The sequence below is a fragment of the Garra rufa genome, chromosome 14 (genome assembly GCF_049309525.1).
Source record: "Garra rufa chromosome 14, GarRuf1.0, whole genome shotgun sequence".
NCBI classification, from domain to species: Eukaryota; Metazoa; Chordata; class Actinopteri; order Cypriniformes; family Cyprinidae; genus Garra; species Garra rufa.
The window spans coordinates 21,457,326-21,479,590 of record NC_133374.1 but is presented as its reverse complement, the minus strand read 5'-3'; the positions used below and the strand labels follow the sequence as shown (position 1 = coordinate 21,479,590).

The window sequence follows — 22,265 nt, the reverse complement described above, 5'->3', positions numbered from 1 at the left end:
TTGTATAAAAACGCTTCTACACGTCTCCTTTTGTGAGGTTGTGCTGTTTGCAGTAGTGTTAGTAGTTTTTCGGCCCGTTGACTGTCTGGTTCATGTAGTGTTATTTCTTTTAAAGGCTTTGTGTGCAGAAGCTTTGAAAACAATTAATTTAATGCCCAATTAGGTGTTACTCATTCATCAAATATAATTTATCTAATTCCCCTGGCAATTCGACAACACAAAGACCTCTTAAAAGGTGTAAAAACACTTTTTCCCCACAGACACATGAAGACAAGTGACTGTGATGTCTATAAAGCAATCAGCATTTTGATTTACTGGGACCTTACGCCCTTCAGCAATGGATTCAGTCTTCAGCGGCTTGTCCAGGGGCTCCGCTAATTAGTGTCATTTCTGGAATTAGACGAGACTTGCTGTGGTGAAAATAAAAATTTAATTAGAATCCGTAATTAAAAGTTGATTTACGAGACAGATCATTCCCATTCAGAGATAGATGATATATCCGTTGAAAAAGCCTCAGTGCAGAGAAGATCTATATAGAATCACGTGTGAATGGAACCTTCACCGGCCTATTTTTATACAAACAATCAGGCCTTTCCAGATGGAGAAGAATGCGGACCATTAAACATTATTGATAACCTTGAAATCACTTTAGTCCCAGCTTGATAGCAAACTGAATTTAAATCAGATTTAAAAATATCCTGCTGATCTTTCATATAACGGAACGGAGAGGTGGAATACTAATATCTGGTCTATTCTCATCAGTGACAAGGGTAAAAGGCCAGTCAATAATAAAGTCAAACAACCTTCGAAAGCATTTTAAGACTCGCTATTCATCATTTGACAGTGCAGATCCCTCTGTAAAATCGTGATGTTGGCCTCTGAAGTGCTTTATCTCCCATGTCTTTACTTTTGCTGTACTTATATCCTCTTTCAGTCTCGGTGGGATGAAGTGAAGAGCAGATCTAAGTAGTTTAAATCTGATACGTAGATACCAATGTAAGCAGCCTATTGCAGTGTTGTTGGGCTTTCAGGAGGCTGTGTGCCCAGACGACCAATGTATAGATAAGCTAAGCCCCATGACAGTGCATCTTAATCTCGTACCGTAAAACTCCTCTCCTAAAGGACAAACATATCATAGAGTTAGTGTATCAATGCATTAAAAAGCTGGAAATATCAGATTTAGGCTGTTGAAATTGATTTTATTCACAGTAGCCTGTCCTGCTGAATGTATACATACAGTGTGGTTACATTGTTTCATCAGTAGGTGGCAGCAAGCAACTGTCTTTATAAGTGTAGCACTGACTCATAATTCAATCAAATGATTTGTTCAAAAACACAGATTCATTCAGGGAGGAAACATGTCTTTGAATCATTTATTCAAAACCACTGTTTTATTTAGAAATGCAAGTCACACAAGTCTTTTCATGTATTCATGTATTCAACTGATTTGTTGAAAAACACTGAATCATTCAGGGAGGCAACGAGTGATGGGAGTCACTGAATCATTTATTCAACTGGTTTGTTCAAAAATACTGATTCATTCACGGAGACAACAAGTGGCGTGAGTCTTTAAATGATTTATTCACTCAATTTATTTAAAAGCATTGATTCATTCAGAAAGGAAACAAGTGACATGAGTTTTTGAATCATTTATTAAACTGATTTGTTAAAAAACACTATTTTATTTAGAAATGCAAGTCTTTTGAATCATTTATTCAACTGATTTGTTCAAAACTACTGATTCATTCATGGAGTAACCAATTATTTAACTGATTTGTTCAGAATTGAATTTAAAAAGAATGTAGGAAAGGATATGACTTGTGGCTAAGTGTGTTTTTTTGCTGTGCCGCTGTACGTTAACCCCCCACTTCTACAATCCCTGCCAGTACAGAGACTCGAACCCGCAACCTTTGCGTTACATATCCGACTCTCTAACAATTAAGCCATGACTTTTCCCATTTATTCAGGAATGCAAGTCGCACAAGTATTTTGAATCATTTATTTAACCGATTTGTTCAAAACTACCAATTCATTCAAGGAGGAAGCACGTGATGTGAGTCATTGAATCATTTAACTTATTTGTTCAAAGCTACTGATTCATACAGGAAGGTAACAAGTGAAGTGAGTTTTTGAATCATTTATTCAACCGATTTGTTCAAAAACACTGATTTATTCAGAGAGGAAACAAGTGACGTGAGTTTTTGAATCATTCATTCAACTGATTTGTTCAAATACACTGATTTATTCATGAATGCAAGTTACGCAAGTCTTCTGAATCATTATTCAACCAATTTGTTGAAAAACACCAATTTACAGAGAGGAAACAAGTAAAGTGAGTCTTTGAATTATTTATAAAACAGATTTATTCAAAACTGCGAATTCATTCATGGAGGAAACAATTATTTGCTCAAAAAGCTGATTTGTTCAAAATTGAGTTTCATAAATTGAATTTATAAAGGAAGGAAGGAAAGGACGTGACGTGTGACCAAGTATAGTGACCCACACGCAGAATTTGTGCTCTGCGTTTAACCCTTAAAGACCTAGAACATTTTTGGGGCACCTGAGGCACCTGTATATTTCTTTGTTTTTTCAGACCTATTCTAGCAGTCAGCATCAATTGCCATATATCATTATAAACATAAGAACTTGAACTTTATGTCTAGCTAGTTTAAAATTACAATTTTCCTTTTGTTTTCTCAAAAAATTAGTGAATTTCCAGAATTTTAGGAAAAACGCTAGCAACAATTAGGTGTTTTTTTTACTGTGTACTCAAACAAAAACTTCTGAAGTTTGGATTTTTTTCTTTAAAAATTTGTATTTAGGTGTTTTACACTTCCAAATAATTTTTTTTCTATATATAACATTCCCCAAGCAAGTTATAGCCAATTATTACAATATTATTATAGGCGCTTTTCAGTAAAAAACAGGCCTATTTAGTTTATTGACAGTATAGATCTGTCCAAAAACGTTTCAGGAGTAAAGTCATAGCAGAAACAGTGTTATATAATAGCAAAACACAGTAAAAATAATTTACTTTTTCCAGATAAACATATTCGTAATCCAAAGATGAACAATAAACACAAACAGTGTAGTAAGTATCAAAAGAAAAATTGCACAAATTGTCTTGTGCAACAAAAAATAAATAAACGGTCCAAATTATTCACAAACTTCACACAAAATGAGAGAGAAATATACAGAGTGCAACCGAAAAAATAGTGCAAATAATCTTCAAAAACTATATAAGAATTAGTTACATAATATAACAACCAAATAGATGGATTTGCTGGCTGTAGTCTGCAGCCGAATCTATTTTTCCGGGGGATCGCTGAGTGACGCCAAAAATTCAATTCCAGTGCTTTATCTGATAGGTACTGCTGTTTCATCCTTGGTTTTGGTTTGTGTTATGTCAAAGGGCTCTGTCATGAGTATTTCTGTACATTTTCAAAGAATGCTGTCATGCAAATGTGTTATTTTGCGTTTGATTTCATGCAAGCAAGACGCAATTTGCTTTCACTTTGCGTATGTTCAGATTTCCAAAGAAACATACTAATCGGTGGTTCAAAAGACCAAGACCTATGTTTATTGGTTGAATAGAGGACAGTTTGAACCAATCTGGGCACAGGGGTGGGACTAAGCATCAACAATCGTTCCTGTTTGGCTCAGGACCGAAACGTATTGATTTCATCTGACGAATCAGTGCTGAGGAAATGCGATGACGTAATCACGCTCACCACGGAGCCTCTGAATATGCAGATGAGACAAATGCGATATCACTGAAAAGAGTAGACTCTGTACATTACGAAACTTTTTAAAACATTCAAATTGGATTAGCGGTTCAAAAGTTATTAAACATTTAAGAACAATAGTTATTTTTAGCCGCCGGCGGCTGTATCGGTCTTTGAGGGTTAACCCATCCAAGTGCACACACATCAGTGAGTAGTAAACAAACGCATAAACACGGAGCAGTGAGCAGCATTTTTTTTTTTTTTGCTGTGGCGCTATACATTAACCCCCCACTCCTACAGTCCCTGTCGGTACAGAGACTCAAACCTGTGACGTTTGGGTTACAAGTTCAACTCTCTAACTATTAGGCCACTATTATTCAACTGAGTTATTCAAAAACACTGATTAATTCAGAGAAGAAGCAAGTGAAGTGAGTATTTGACTCATTTATTCAACTAATTTGTTCCAAAACACTGATTTATTCAGGAATACAAGTCACACAAGTCTTTTGAATCATTCTTTCAACCGATTTGTTCAAAAACACTGATTCATTCACGGAGGAAACAAGTGACGTGAATCTTTGAATCATTTATTCAACTTATTTGCTCAAAACCACTCAGGAATGCAAGTCACACAAGTCTTTTGAATCATTTATTCAACCGATTTTTGTTGAAAAACACTGATTCATTCAGGGAGGAAACAAATGTCATGAGTCTTTGAATCATTAATTCAACTGATTTGTTCAAACTGTTTTATTTAGGAATGCTAGGCACACACGTTTTGGAATTATTTATTCAACAGATTTGTTCAAAAACACTGATTCATTCAAAGAGGAAAAAAATCATTTATTCAGCTGATTTGCTCAAAAACACTCATTTTTGAAGTCTTTTGAAGTCTTTTGAATCAATTATTCAACTGATTTTTGTTGAAAAACACTGATTCATTCAGGGAGGAAACAAATGACATGAATCTTTGAATCATTTATTCAATTGCTTCATTTAAAACCACTGTTTTATTCAGGAGCTAAAAAACAAACAAACAAAAAACACACATGCAAAGTTGTGCTGTTTTGTATATCAAGCATTCAGGAAAAGCGGCATTCTTGCCAGTGTCTCAATACTCATACTGGGTATTTTGGCAGTGGTAATAGTTTTTAAAATTTAGCATTGTTTGCTTACCATTGTAGCATAGCAGTTTTTGATGGCAAGAACACACTATGTAAATGCTTCCTAAGAAACATAATAAATTGATTTGTTAAAGCCTGCTGTATAAGTGGACTAGTGGATTTTGAAAATATGTATTTTGCACATCCCTAGTTGCTGGTTCAGCAAAGGTAAATCTGTACTTTTTAACCAAACAAAAGATGCTCCCACAGCAGAGCAGGCTTTTAAAATGGCCTTGATACTGAAGTCTCCTCAGAGGGTTATTTTTATTTGCCTCAGTAGTGATATTTGTTGCTTACAACACACACAGAGCATAAAGAAGCATGCATAAATGATCAAACATTATTGTGGCCTCCCTTGAGCTCATGATGTGCTCTGTTCTGCCTTTATACTTTTAAAAGAAATTATATTTAAATAACTACTACACTGTAAAAAATCTGATCTCTCCAACTCAATTTTATCAACTTGTTGAAGAAATTATATATCTATATATCTATGTAATACTTTAAACAAAATATGAACTCAGTGTGCTCTTTATCACATAATTTATTTACATATCAACAGGGTATTTTGTGAAAATACTTAAAAGGTAAAAGAGCAATACAGTGAAGTCTTCACATTAGCAACAGTCTTTGAAAAATCATGCACTTAAAATCCATCTTTCTGACAAGATACACTAGCAGTACCTTTTGTAGCTACATCATGAACAACATCAAGCTCTTTTATGTTGGTAAAAGCTCTCTCAGCTGTTTGAAAGAAAGTTAATGAGTGTGCTTTAATGTCATTACTGTTGACAGTTTGTTCATTGATAATCAGTCTGGTATAATGGCTGTATAAATGTCACAATCAAGATTCTGCTGCTTTGACATTCTTCAAGCCTCATTTGGATATAACGGTTCAAATGGAAAAGCATATTAAATGGCAGTTAGTACGCTTAAAGGTGATGCAATTGTCCGTTTTATCTGCATTCAGTCACTCTGGTTGATTAAGTGTGTGATGGTGCTCATTTAATAGGCATTTGTACATTGGATAACCCATTTGAGTGATGAGTTTCTCTCTCCTCACAGTACCGCCATCCTCCATGGCTGGTCTGTTTTGACTACTGTTAGCCAACGGCCCAGTGGGAGCGGCAGCACAAGGTGATTTTGAGAGTTTAGTGGCTTTATTATGGTGAGAATGTAGTGTTGAACGGGCCTTTGGGACATACTATAAACCCCCATGTATTGTAAGATCAAATGGTTTGTTTCAGTGTTTCTTTAGCCTGCAGGATACATAGTGGGTTGTGAGGTACACAGGTTAATAGGTAGCTTGAAGAAATATAGTGCAATAGAATCTAACTTCAGATACAGAGTGCACATAAACAAACACACAATGTAATTCTGTAATGCAGTGGGTAATACCAGGGAGATGTGTAATATATGGAGAGATTGAATTATGTATACATTAGCATTTCCATTTGTCAAAAGCTGAGCTACACAGCTTGTTCAGGAATGAAGACTCCATCATTTAGGAGCTGTGGTGCTATTATGAGGGCAGAGGTTTGAATCTGGTTGGCGCTGTGCAGTTTTTCAATCTTCAATCTTGCTGTTTTCTGTCTCGCTTCACTTACCTGTCATATAAAACCCTGGGGGGCTTTTGTGGGGAGACAAGTTTAAATTAGGTCTGTGTCATATACAATTGTCCGTTCTTTAACATTGCCAATTTCTATCTTGTTTAATTTACCTATTAAATTAAGGTCAGAAGACCCAAAGGTTTTCATCTTTTAGGAGCTGGGGTGTTTTTGTAAGGATGCAGGTATGAATCTGTCCGGCACCATGTCAGATTGCCCAAACTTTAACATTGCCATTTCATTTCTTGCTTTATTTTATCTATCAAATAAAGATTTGAAACAGCCAAAAGTTTCTGTCTTTTAGGATCTGTGGTGCTTTATGGGAACATAGGTTTAAATTTGGCCTGTGTCATATCCTATTGTCCAATCTTTAACATCGATATTACTTGTCTAGCTTCATTTACCTATCAGCTAAAGGCCAGAAACCTCAAAAGCTTTTGCCATTTAGGGGGTTATCGCACTCATGTGGGAAAATGGGTTTGAATTGGGCCTGCAACATATCTGATTCCCCCATCTTTATTTTCGACTGTCTTCATTTACGTATCAGTCAAAAGCCAAACTACTTAGGAGATATGGTGCTTATATGGAAAAAAAACAGGTTCAATGCTGGCCTGCAACATATCCAATTCTCCCATCTTTAATTTTATTTTCTGACTTTTTTTTTTTACCTATGAGTCAAATATTAAAATGCCCAAAACTTTCCACTGTTTAGGAACTATGGTGCTTATATAGAAAAAACGGGTTCAAGTCTAGCCTGCAACATATCCAATTCTCCAAACCTTATTTTTTTCCAGTATTTTATTTTCTTGCTGTCTTATTTACCTATCAGTCAAAGTGTAGACTGCCCAAAAGCTGTCACTATTTAGGAGTTGTGGTGCTCATATATATATATATATATATAAAAAAAAGAGTTCAAGTCTGGCCTGCAACATATCCAGTTCTCCGATTTTGTATTTTTTTTCCCCAGTATGTCTTTATTTACCCATCAGTCAAACGCCAAAACACCCAAAAGCTCCCACTATTTAGGAGTTATGTTGCTCATATGAAAAAAATAAAAATAAAATAAAAAAACAGGATCAAGTCTGGCCTGCAACATGTCCAATTCTCCTATCTTTAATTATATTTCCTGTCTGCCTTTATTTACCAATCAGTCAAAGGTCAAAAAAAGGTCTATTAGGACATATGATGCTCAAATGAGGAAAACTGGTTCAAGTCTGGCCTGTGACATTTCTATGTCTCCAGTCTTTAATTTTATTTGCTGACTTTATTTACTTATCAGTCAAAGGCTAAAATTCCCACAAGTTTCCACTAATTAGCAGTTACGGTGCTTATATGGAAGAAATGGGTTCAAGTCTGGCCTACAAGATATCCGTTTCTCCAATCTTTACTTGTATTTGCTGTCTGTCTTCATTTATACATCAGTCAAAGGCCAAAACATCCAAAAGCTCTCATTGTTTTGAAGTTATGGTGCTTATATGAAAAGTGGGTTCAAGTGTGGCCTGCAACAAATCTAGTTCTCCAGTCTTTAATTTTATTTCCAATCTGTCTTTATTTACCTAACATATCCAATTCTCCAGTCTTTGATTTTATTTCCTATCTGTCTTTATATCAGTCAAAGGCTAAAATGCCCCAAAGTGTCCACTATTTAGGAGTTATGGTATTCATATGGTGAAAAACAATGTTCAAGTCGGGCCTGCAACATTTCCATTTCTCCAGTCTTTAATTTTATTTCCTGTCTGTCTTTATTTACCTTTCTGACAAAGGCTAAATTGCCCAAAAGTTTCCAATATTTAGGAGTTATGGTGTTCATATGGTGAAAAAACAGGTTCAAGTCGGGCCTGCAACATTTCCATTTCTCCAATCTTTATTTTTATTTCCTATCTGTCTTTATTTGCCTTTCTGACAAAGGCTAAAATGCCCAAATGTTTTCACTATTTAGGACACATGGTGCTCAAATGGAAAAAAACACGTTCAAGTCTGGCCTGCAACATATCAAATTTCCGACCTTTAATTTTATTTCCTGTCTGTCTTTATACACCGATCACTCAAAGGCCAGAATGCCCAAAAGCATCTACTATTTAGGAATTGTGATGCCCAAATAATGAAAACGGGTTCAAGTCTAGCCTGCAACGTATTCGATTCCTTAATCTTTGATTTTATTTCCTGTCTTCCTTTACAGATAAGACAAGGATGGTGCTGCCCATACCATAACTGTCATCCCTGGTATCCATGCACATTACACAATACGTTTCATGCCCCGGCACGCGCTGCTGCTCACCATCGATTCTTCTAAAAGGGTCAGCAGCCGAGCCAAGACTGGAAGATTGAATAGAACCTCGGCTGCAGTGGACCTCCACACGGCTCAGAGTCTCATACCGCAATGCCTTTAAAATGTCATTGCCCTGCAACAGATCTCTCCTTCTGATATTTTTACCCTGCGCTAGGATTCCATTTAGCACTGGCAATTCCAGTTCCTTGCTTTGACATCTACATTTGCGACCGCAGATTGGGGACAAGAACAGAACCTCAGGGCTCAGTGCAGGGCCAGTGTTTCCATTTGGCGCCCTTTGTTGCGAGATTTGGGGGTGAACGCTGGGAGAATTGCCCAGTTTGAGCTTTCTCCACTTGTGCTGTGAGAACAGTCTTTTTGCTATCGGCTACGACAGCGAGGAGGGGGTGTGAGAAGATAATTTAGCTCGCCGTTGGAGACAGAGTCTTCAGTATGGGTGTCCAGTACAGAATTACCATCTTTTCTTGTAATCTTTTTTTTTATGTTGAGGATGACTGTAATGTGTGCTTTAGCGTGAACATTGACTATGACAGGTATTACTGATGAGAAAACTTCCGTAATGAATATGGCTTTGCCTTAAATGTGACAGCACATTAATTGATAATACATTTTTTGTAAGAGTCTGTGGGAAAGGCAAAAATCTATGTTTTCTCCTTGCAGAGCACATTAACTCAAATTGGACTCCTGTATGTTGTAATTTAATTGCTTTTTACCCAAAAGCACATTAAAATTGCAAAAAATGTGAGGCTTAACTGCCTTCACTGCTCTGCCGCAAGCGAATACATTTAATCTCATTTACAACATACCGCGGATCTCCATTTACCATCTCTAAACAAACATCTCAATATTTATGGCAGTCTTAAGTGGATTGTTATTTATATTGCCCTTTTTTAATAGGAGGACTCTTATGGCTGATTCGGTCTTGTTTGAATTAAATCATTAAAGCGTTCTGAATCACTGCAGTTCCATTTATGCATTATGTAATTTGTTTTTGTGTTTTTGATGATTGTACAGTCCAAGATTAGATGGGTTGTGCTTACTTCCAGTGCAATATTTATGAACACAAGCATGAACTCTTCCAGCATAATGTTCTTGTCAGGGTTTGACAACTGGCATTAAAAAATCTTTATAATCGTGCACAGTTTCAGCGCTCCAGTGTAAATAAAGCACTTTCAGGGCAACACATGTGAGTCATGCCACAAATTCAGGGTCACTGGAGAGCTAATTATGTGTTGGCTTGAAGAATGGTGGAAAAAATAAACCATTTCAATATGCCAACATGACAGGTAACAGAAATATCACAAGGATAGTTTGAAAATAGGTTGACATGCATCATAATTGACAGGAGCTCACCTGAAAGCTTGCATAAAGCTTTCCTTGTGCAGTTTTGTTTAAAAAGCAGGGCTTTCGCTGTTCAATCTGTGTCAGATATCATTAGGCTTTTCTCACGTTACATATTACAGTGATAAAAATGTTAATGTTATTTGCTTTACATAGAATTTAATATCCTTGGGCGTCAAATACTGGCAGTGGCATATATTGTTGCTAAGCCTTGTATCAACTCACCACGGACTAGACAGATTCAAAGGAGACTGAATATGAAAGGGGTTCACGAAAGTGGGCATACAGTATTTGCACTAATAGCAGCCAGTGACTGTAAACATATAGTGCAAGGATATAGTTTATTTACGGGCAACATTGTGACAGAGTCATTCATAGCAAGTCAGAAAGAAAACTGGCAAAGAACAGCATAAATCTTGTTTACTGTAAGTGAATGTGCTTTAATATGCGCACAAAAGCGACCTAGAAACACTTGTGCTCAATGATTCTTCAGTGAGTTGAATGATTTCTGTGACATTCTGAGTACTACTTAATCTCTTTTGCCACAGTTGTGTTTGTCAGAATTTCTTGTCTCACTTTTTGGGGCTCTCTCTCTCTGTCTTCTTGAACTGTGTCCCAGCTGCCATTCTTGATGACCCAATGGAGTGTAGCCGCGGGGAGCGCTTGGCCATCACTCTGGCGAAAGACAGCATCAACCGTTCCAGCAACCGCTCCACCACAGGCAAACTGGAGGTGGACATCTTTGAGCTGCTCCGAGACAGTGAATACGAGACTGGGGAAACTAGTGAGTATTCAAATGTACTCTATCATTTGTAATTTTACATGCAGTATAATTTTTAGAGCTACATTATACCTATAGGAATAAACTATAATGCTTTTTATACTTTTAAGTGATAATTTTTATACCATTATTTCAATAATATATTTATATTACATTACATATTCAGTTAAATAACAAATAGCACTTTTTATGCATTTTAAATCAAGCACCCTTGCTTTTTTATTATATTTTAATATAATATGTGACCCTGGACCACAAAACCAGTTTTAAGTAGCACAAGTATATTTGTAGCAATAGATAAAATACATTGTATGGGTCAAAAATATAATTTTTTTATCCCAAAAATCATTAAGATATTAAGTAAAGATCATGTTTCTATGGAGATATTTTGTACATTTCCTACTGTAAATACATCAAAACTTGCTTAGGGATAGGAAAGACCTAATTCATCAAAAAATGGAAATTCAGTCATTATTTACTCTATCTTCTGCGGAACACAGAAGAAAATATTTTGAAAAAGAAGAAAATAACTTTTTGTCCATACACTAAAAGTGAATTAAATCCAGTGTTTTTGTATCCCAACATAATTCAGAATATATTCTTTTGTTCCCAGTTAATAAAAGAAAAGTCATACAGGTTTAAAAGGGCCCTATGAAATCCATTTTATTTTTTTCCTAAATTCTGTTTTAATTTTTTTCCAAATTCCATTTTTTTTTTTTTTTTTTTTACTGTTTTTATTTTTCTGGTTTCTGTTTTGTTCTGTTTTAATTTTCCCAGACTCTGTTTTAAAGGTCAAATTAAATTTTAGTGAATTTAATTCATTAAACTCACAATATTAAACAGCAATTTATTAAAGGTTTAACAATTTTTTTTTATTTTAATTCAGTTTTATTTTTACCAAGTTCTGTTTCCATAAATTTTATAAATGCCATTTTCATGGTTTCATTAAATATTACTAATCAAAGCATCTCTAAAAAATTTATTTTATTTAAAAATATATTATTATTATTATTATTATTATTATTATTATTTATTTATTTATTTTCCAGAAAAACTGTATTGTGTATTTAAAATTTTCTGATAAATAAACAGCAATTTATTAAAGGTTTAACAAAAAATACAATTTTAAGGCCATATGAAATATGTTTCTTTTCTCTCAAATTCAGTTTATTAAAGGTTTAACAAAAAATAAAATTGTGCAGCTGTATGAAATGTGTTTTATGTTTTTTCTATTAAATTCAGTTTTATTTTTACCAAATTCTGTTTTCCATAAATATTAATAATCAAAAGTATCTCTAAAAAATTATTTTATATAAAAAAAGTATTATTATTATTATTATAATTATTTATTTTCCAGAAACACTGTGTTGTGTATTTACATTTTTTTATATAAATAAATTCTGGTAAATATTTTTCTTAGTAAATATTCCTTTAAAGATAACGTTTTAATAATAATTGAATTATTAGTAGTAGTACTGTCATTACATTAAATAATATTTCTGTCACGGTTTCTTCAAGTTAAGCCGAACTTTTATTTTAAAGTTTTTGTTTGTATATATGACCATATTTTTTTTCTCAAAAGAAAGAGGAAAATGCTCCTGAAATGACTCCCAGAGAAGTTCTAGAGATTGTTGATGTGTTCATGTACTCATACAGTATATTAAGCCGGCAGAGGCTGAAAACACAGAGAGCATCACGCATGCTTCAGTATGTGTGTAGTATGCAAAACTGCACATCTGCGCCAATTCGGTTACACTTGCGTTTTGATTTAAGGTTACTGGCCTACTTTTGATGTGTTCATCCAACATTTGGCAAATTCCGTGACATTCCGCGTTATACAGTAAAGACTGATTTCCACGATTCCATCCACATTTTCTGCATTGCGGAAATCATAGGGCCCTTGAATGAGTAAATTATGACATATTTGTATAATTTTGGGTGAACTATCCCTTAACCAATTGCATTAATAAACTGCTAGGAACTACAATGCCTACTTTTCTCCTCCATACATTTGTTTTACTTTAGTTCGAACCTTTTTGCAAAAGCTCTTTAGTTTTAATTTTCACAGCTGTCCTTAAGCTTCACAACCTGAATAATGGTCCCTTAACCGTTGAGGTTTTATTCAGCAGTTGTAGGTATTTTAATGATTCAAAAGTAGAGGTAAATTGTGAGATAATTGTGTCCTTGCGTTTGGTAAAACATGCACTGAATACTTATTTAAACTGCAAAACTTTGTATTGTATTTATTGTGAGCACATCTCTGATGTGTTTTCTTTTACATCTAAAGGAAATATATTTTCTCTTGATTTGAATGTTTTATATCTTCTATAATGAAGTGCAGTGACATACATATAAATAGGCTTATATTCAAGCATAGTTAGAGTGTCTGTCATTTTCATCTCTTCATATGCTCTTGGCTGCTAGCAGATGATGTATTCTGTGATAAAGGAAGGGACCATTATCAGGGTGGCCGCGGATCCTTAAAAAGTCTTAAAAAGTCTTAAATTTCGTTGTCCTAAAATAAGGCCTTTAAATGTCTTAATTTGTCTTAAATCTAAATCCAAGGGTCTTAAATTTTTTACACTTTGAAAAGGAAAAGTTTATCGTTTTGAGGAGAATCTCCTGCGCAGGTTCTAAATCTGTTCTGTTGCTAGACACGCGCTTGCTTGACAACGCCTCAGTGTTGCCAGATTTAGCGGGTTTCCGCCCAACTACACGCATTTGAATCGCAGATTAGCTGTTAAGGTTAACCATCATAGAGTAAAAGTTTATAATTAGCACATGTTTTTACGTTGCCGCACACAACTGGCGCGAGCACGCGCAGAGAGAGAGAGAGGAGAGAGAGGCGCGCGGCGCGATTCACACAGATTGATTCCTCTTTAACTGCTATTTGAACGGAAACGTACATACCAAGTCATGTCTTAATACCCGTTTTGGTATTCTGTTTAACAGTCGTTTATGTCTTCAGTGAACCGAAACAGCTGAGAAAGAGATGCGTGCCAGTATTCGGTTTGGGCATTTGGCCTTAAAGAGACAGCGTCCTATAAATACCTGCAGTGAGAAACACTAGTTATTTTACAATTAATTATTAAATTTCCCCTCCTGAATACTAGTGTTATTGATTTTATTACTAACTTTATGTTGTATTCATTTACACTTGTCATTTGTGTTATTGTTCTTGTTTTGTTACTGAACTTTAGTTCAGATAGTAGTTTTTGCTGTGGATGAGAAGTAGCCTACCTAAAGTAAGCATTCAGTAATTAGGAAAAAACAAACTTTTTTTTTTTTTTGCTGATCCGAAAAATGATCCGATCCATGACTCAAAATCCGTGTTTGTTACACTGTTACATTGGCTTCAAAGTGTGTGAGAGCCTTGACTTTGTCATGGAATAGAAAATAATTTCTTCTTCTGGAATAGTGTTTTCTGTTGAATATTCCCAAGAATAATCAGTTAAATAAAATAATAATTTAAAATATCTTCATAGTTTTGTGCTAGACTTTTGCGGGACTTTCAATTTGGTCTTAAATTTTGTTTGAAAATGGTATTAAAAAGTCTTAAAATGTCTTAAATTTAACTTGGTCAAACCTGTAGACACCCTGATTATATGATAGCAATTAAATTAACAGGTTTTCACTTTATTAAAGTGTGCTGTCATACTCTTACGTCTTTGCAGTCAGAAGGTATGCAGGAATTTATTGGAACAATATTTGTTTCCTTGGTTACGGTCTCAAAAGTCAGTTGATATGCCATTATACAAATTAATCTATTAGAAGATTGTTTATGTCAGACATTTTTTATTAACACAATTAAACTCCAATAAGAATCAATGTTCATTTGGATCTATATCAATCTGAATTGTACAATGTGACCTAGAAATAGTGCAGAATGAAATATCCTTTATTAATTTTATGTTTTATGTATTTTGTTTTAAAATGTACTTATTTGATTGGTGACTTAGAAATGATAGAAAACCCGTAATTTCGTCTTTTTATCTCACAATTGAGTTTACATCTTGCAATTCTGACTTTTTTCTCAGAATTGTGAGATATTAAGTGATATAAACTTATAATTTCGAGTTATAAAGCCAGAATTGTAAGATATAAACTTGCAACTATTAGGAAAAAAGTGACAATTGCAAAAAAAAAAGTCTGAATTCTGAAGAATTATGACTTTATATCAAGCAATTCTGAGAAAAAAGTCAAAATTGCAAAATGTAAACTCGCAATTACCTTTTTTATTGTTTATTCAGCGGTGGAAACAGGTTTTCATAATTTCTAGGTCACCAATCAAATAAGTAAATTGTAAAACAAAATGTTACAACATAAAATTAAGACATAATATTTCAGATTCTTCACAATTTCTTATGGAAGCCCGTTTCTGCCACTGAATTAAAAAAAAGTACAATTCTGAGAAAAAAGTCAGAATTGCAAGATGTAAACTTTTAATTGCACGAAAAAAATTGTAAGATAAAAAGTCACATTTAATGTTTTATTCAGTGGCAGAAAAGGGCTTCTATAAGAAAAAGTGCTGAATATGAAATTTTCTTTATTAATTTTAAGTTGTAACATTGTTTTAAATTGCACAAAAAAGGCACAAAATATATTTTTTTAATTAATTTATTTCACATCACATTTTGCAAAATTATTTTTTTATTTACGAGCAAAAAAGCCCACGTCATAACATTTTTGTTCTGTTTATTTTCTGGTTTGAATCCTAGATTTTCAATATGGGCTCAGACTTTCGAACTTCACTCTGCCTTCATTATTCAAACGAATAGTGCGACTTTTACTTTAACAGCTGCCTGTCAATCTTTGTGTGCCTTCCTTACTCTGAGGCCCTAGATTTAATAACGCTTCCCTTACGAATCCTGAATCAAATAGCGTTGGGGAGAACAAAATAGAGTTGCTCACTCACAGAGGGATATTAAACATGACTGAGGTTCATTGTTGTCAATGAAAGTAGGCGGCACTAAAATCAGGAGAAGACGAGCTGTAATTTAAACAATCAGAGCTGTTGAGACACATGGCTGTTAGGGATGAAAAGCCTCTCCTGGTTTCTCTGGGCTTATGAGGCGACACCATTAAAATTACCCCTCCTGATAGATATAAACAGCTTTCTTTCGCTCTATACGGTTAGTCGCACAACGCTGTTCGCTCTAATTCAGTATTGTAATAGCTTGCAGTATGCAGGAATTGAATTAGAAATGGATCAGTGACACTCCCAGGAAGGGAGAAATGTCACACCGCCGCTACCTGCCCTATCGTACTCCCGTCTGAAACCGCTGAAGCCTGCATCTTCCCACAACCCACGTTGCGTGTGTTTGTGTGTGGTCTGCATACTAATGTTTGTGATCTGAAATGAACAGAGATGTCTTGAAAACCAGCCACGATCCATAGTGCTTACTCAATCCACACGGATTCATTGTCCTTCTCTGGATCAGCCGTGCAGGAGGGTCATGTCAAAGATTTGACTCCAGTCAGTCATAACTGTGAATCACCTGACCCTTGTGACTCGTAATACATGCTAGGGTTAATAACTACACGCCCTATGATCCGTGCAAGCAATACAACAGCACAGATGAACAATACTAGGACGACCTTATTAAAACACAATGAGATGAAGATGGAACTATTGAGACATATTAAATATTTATAGTTGTGAAATTCTAAAGCTTAAGCCACTGCAAAAACATATTAAAAACTGCGAGTGTGATATTCCATTTATACATCAGTTTGATGGCACGAGTGTGTAAATACAAAAGAAACAACAACGGAGTGTCTTTAAAAAACGTCTTTTGTGCAAACTACTTTCTTTCACTGTGAGTCAAATCTCAGTTTGACAGTTTAACAGCTGAGCCTAAGCATTTGTTACTAATTCAAAAATGTTACTTTAGAACTAGTAACGAAGGAACATTGAGTTGCTTCATTAAAAGCTTATTGTATCACTGTATTAAAAGCTCACTGTATTATGTAGAGTATTATGAGAGAGAGATTGACTGAGTGATTGTGATTACCTGCATCTGATACAGCATTCATTCTTCAGCTCAATCTCATATTTACAATAAAACATTAGTTTGAATGTCCGTTGAGGAAAGCAATATCTTTGTCATACTATCCTTTCATCTGTTAAAAGTTATTTCCAATGACAATGCTGCTCAGTGCATTTGTTGGTTGCGTCTAACAAGCTGTTGTGAAAAGTAACTATAACTTCCTTTGAAGTTTACAACGCTGTTTTAGTCTCTTTCAATATAAAAGTCTTTACTGCTGATTTACTCATAAAAACATTTATCATTTATCACCTTCTAATAGCGCAATAATGTAACGAACACACACACTGTTTCCCAATACTACTATTATTTATATACAATATTATTTATTGAATAATAATATTTAATAAACAACAACAGCCATCATAAAAGTTGCTAGGCAATTCAGTCAAAAGTGCAAAGGCAGCGCTCTTATACACAGCATTAAATTGACACAAAATATAACTTAATGAGATTTTGACACTCCCTGTGAGAAATACCACAAACGTAGTGATATAAACGGTAAAACGGTTGGAGTTCTGTTATCACTAGAATATTGCACTGCTGGAAGCTCAGAAAGAAAAGCTCAGAAAGAAATGTTATGACACTGATGATAAAAAAGATTTTGCACTATGTCTGGGTCACCAATCAATATAGTCATTATATAGGTAATTTGTGACATGATCGTTTTTGTTTCATTTGAAGGTTCGTGTACTTTGGATCATACTTAAAAATGGAAAAAAAATGACTGTTAAGTTGAGAGAGTGGCTTTTTGAAGGACCAGCATCGCATTTTTCCAGAATCTGACAGTAAGCTTTTGGAGTTAATTTTTAGTCCATCTTTGCAAGACTGACTTTTTAAGGATAGGAAACTAAAAATGAACTAAAATGAATATGAAAATGAACCCAAACTTACTGTTACTGATACTAGAAGATCAATTCTTCAAACAGAGGTACAAAAGGATGTGATGCTGGTCCTTCGGAAGTCTCTATGCATGTTGTTCTTGTTGAGTAGGGGACATTTTTTGGGATTTTCACCCAGGCAAACTCTCTGAAAACCGACACACTTCTGGGTGGGTTGCAGTTCTGGAGGGTGTTGGCGCTGGGGACTGGATGCTTCCTGGTGGTTTCGCACCTGGTTCTTCTCCTTAGTTCCTAATTCTTTTGCAGCTAAAAAAAAAAAAAAAAGGAAAAAATAAAGATGTGGAGTTCATCAAGAAGTTCATTTTCAAATCAACTTTTCACTAAAACGTATAGCTGACGATAAATGGTAATTTGCAATAAAGCCTCAGACTTTTAACACCACCGTATGTAATAATCAATTCCAAATTAGACTTTCAACAAAAGTAAGTTAGAGTTGGAATTTGAGTTGGTGGAATTTAATTTTATAATTGTCACTGAAGCTGAGTGATAGTGGCAGACTTACACTTAAATTTGACTCAATTTTCTTTGCTTTAAGATAGAGTTAGAAAGAACTGAATGCATTAAGACTGGAAGCAATACGTGTTGATAAGAAAATATACACTACACTCTGAAAAATGAAGCTTCTTTATTGCCGTCTGTAGTTCCATGAAAAACCGTTAACCTTTTCTAATGCACAAAAAGGTTTTTATAGTAGAAAAAGGTTTTAAATGAGTATTAAATTGTTCTTTTAAGAATTGTTCAGTGAAAGGTTGTTTGGAAGCCCAAAATGGTTATTTTCTTGCATTACTGCAAAAACCCCTTTTGGAAGCTTTATTTTTAAGGGTGTATATCAAGAGTCATTAACTGTAGTAATAATGTTGATGCCAATAAATCATGAGATTAATTGTGATTAATTGCGTTAACAAGTAGAAAGCCCTATTTAGAGGAATAACAATGCACAGCAAGGTTGATGTGAATTCGTGAGGGTGTCCACCTCCTGTAGACTACCCTTGATTTGTAGCTGAGAGCAGTTGACCTGTGAAATGAACCTTTCTGTGTTCACTGTAGCAGTGTGTAGTGATCCTAAAAATGCAGCTCATCACTATCCAGGGCAGCGCAAAGATAGGCTTGCAGTGTGTTATGGGGAGACAAGTAGCAGAGGCTTCCACAGGTGTCTGCATTTGCATTGGCTACTATGAGATTATGAGTTCAAGAAACCTCTGCATCTACTTGTGCATTGTAATCACATTGTTTCCCTTTGTTCCCAGCATGCCCTTCTTAAGTGCTCAGAGCAGCAGTATCTGGCTAATGCAATGCCCACACCATCATAATTAAAACAGAGAGGGATTATAAACCCATGTGAAATGACACTCTGTTAGAGTTCAGACTTGTGTGCCGGAGAGTGAGAAACAAATCTACTTCTCACTCCTCCTGCTGCTCTTAATCGCAAATATAATTTCAGGACACACTTCACTCAAAGGTCAGTTAATAATAAAATGTAATTTTGTGTGAGAGACTGAAAACGAGCAGATTAATAACAGCGCTAAGCTTCTGATAGATTGTGCTACATTGTGATTATAGTGAGCTCTTTAAAACTCGATCTTGAATAAAATGGAATTATTTGGGTTTTGCTAGTCACTTTAGAACAGATTGAGTGGACACCAAGAGGTCAGGTTTTGGCTGATTAGCACGGACCATTAGCCTCTGTTGGTACATTCAGTAACTGCACCATCTGGGGCCAAAAATCATATTTCTCTATTGAAGGTTGTTCCAAAGTAGGCATTTGTTCTAATGGAATACATCTGTTTGCAAGCAACATGTAAATATTATAAAGACAGCATTATATTATAGTAGATGAGTCCCCCTGTTTATTCATTCATTCATTCATTCATTCATTCATTATAATAAATTGTTAATATTATGGTGATGATGATCATTATGATTTCTATTTATTGTGATGATTATTATTGTTTATTATTATTATTATTATTATTATTATTATTATTAATTATTATTATTATTTGTTGTTAATTGTTGTTGTTATTATTAAATAATAATAATTTATTTAAATGCTTTATTTTATTATTTTTAATAATAACAACAACAACAACAGTTGCTTATATTTCAGTGATAGGGACTACAGATGAAATCCAGGGACTACAGATGAAATTTAGCTTGTAGCTAATTCTGGTATGGCTGAGGGCCATGCACTGTCCCTGTTAATTAAATAAATAAATAAATAAATAATTATTTTATTAATAATTGTTATTGTTACTCTTACTGGTATTAATTAATGATTTATTTTTATTCTACTAGTAGTACTACTACTACTACCAACTACTTTTAGTTGTATAGTACTAGTAGTAGTTGTAATATTAATAAACTAGTTAAATAATTAATTATTATTTAATAATAATAATTAATAACAATATATAATTAATAATAATGAACAATACACACATCACAATTCATCACAATAAATAATAATCATCACCATAATATTACCATTTTAGTAGAATGAATGAATAAATAAATAAATTAATTTTAATAATAATAATAGAATATATAATTGATAATAGAATAAAAGAATTTAGAATGAAAGAGTTAATAAAAAATTAACAATTTGATTACATTTTAATTAATAGCTAAAATAATTAGTAATAAACAATAATAATCATTACCATATTGAAAATAATAAAATAAATAAAATAAAATATTTAAACAATCCATATTAAATAATAATTATAATAATAATAAATAAATAATTACTACTAATAAACAACAATAATCATCACAATAATATTAACTATTTTAGTAGTGGTAGATTGAATCAATTAATTTTTATTCTTATAATAATAATAATAATATAATAAATAATAGAATAAAATAATGTATAATTAGATCTTTTCTAATAAATTATTAACTAATTTAGTTAATATTTAATTAAAAACTAACATAATTAATAATAAACAATAATAATTACCATAATGTAAATAATTAGTTATTATTATTGAAAATAATAAAATAAACCATTTAAATAAACAATCATTATTAAATAATAATAATAATAAATAACAACAAATAATTACTAATAATAAACAATAATAATCATCACAATAAATAATAATCATAATAATCATTGGAAACATATTTTAGTAGTAGAAGAATGAATGAATGAATTTTTATTGTAATAATAATGGAATAAATAAATGCATAAAATAATTTAGAATTAATAAAATAATAAATAATGAATTAATAACTAACATAATTAATAATAAACAATACAAATCATTACCACAATATTAACAATTAGTTATTATTATTATTTTTAAAAATTAACTATTTAAATTAATATTCATTATTTATTTCTAATATTAATAATTTATAACATCAAACAGATAATCACAATAAGAAATAATCATAACAATCATAACTATCATATTAACAATATTTTGTCATATTCAATATATTTACCTAAAGTACTCCCTGAGATTTTTGCATGTGTTTAGTAATTGTTTTATTTTGATTTTAGCTTCTTCTTCTGTTTTTTCATTTTTAGTGTTTTATTAAACTTGCGAACCCCAGGTTGGTAAACTTTGACGCAATATAATGTTTAATGCACTTCATGTCATATATTTCTTTCTATTTGCGTTTTTATATCAATATGTTACAAGGTTGTCCTATTTAATCAATGTAATAAATGCGTTAGGTCAAAGTAATCCAAAAGTAATCTGATTATATTACCTAAAATGAGTAACACAATGAATTACGTTACTAACTACAATTTTTGTCAGCTATCTCTAATTAGTAACAGATTACATTTAATAAGAAATCTACCTAGCACTGATACTTGAAAGAAAATGAGACAGCAGCACTCTTGGCAGACTTACATCTTGCTTTCCTTCTGCTCTCTGTCTGTAATAAATTGACAGTTGGTCTTTCCCTTAACTATTGACAGTGTGCCAGATCATGTCCAAGGGGGTTGTGGCGGTCCTGGGCCCCTCTGCCAGCCCGGCATCCAACTCCATCATCAGTAATATCTGCGGCGAGAAAGAGGTGAGTGCTGGCATCGGCTCTCTTTTGTCATCAGCGCAACATACCAAAGCCCAGATCATATTACCAAGTAATCATTCATATCATTACTGTAATGACCGGTGTGGTCAGTGACACATGCTAAAAATGATCCCTAACCACAGTTGAATGAACACAACAACCAAATGGCAAGCGTTAAGCCGTGACTACAATGCGTAGCTGTAATTAATAAATACATAAATGATTATTGACACACCATGCTGAGTAATCCCACTATTCTGAAGTCAAACTTTCCTGCAAGCATTTGTTCTGCTGCCGGCAAACATGAAGAGATGCCAACAGACTAAGTAAATTACTAAGGGAAGAATTAAATAACGTGGATTAACAGAGTATTTATA

The 22,265-nt window shown here is 33.6% G+C and overlaps 1 protein-coding gene across 1 annotated transcript in view; it reads left to right on the top strand.

Moving 5' to 3' along the window:
• Positions 1-22,265, top strand: part of grik4 (glutamate receptor, ionotropic, kainate 4) — a 514,994-nt gene that overhangs the window by 304,912 nt on the left and 187,817 nt on the right. The window contains exons 4-5 of the mRNA XM_073817307.1: positions 10,746-10,910; positions 21,794-21,891. Coding sequence (XP_073673408.1) covers positions 10,746-10,910; positions 21,794-21,891 — 263 coding nt within the window. The remainder of the gene's footprint in view (positions 1-10,745; positions 10,911-21,793; positions 21,892-22,265) is intronic.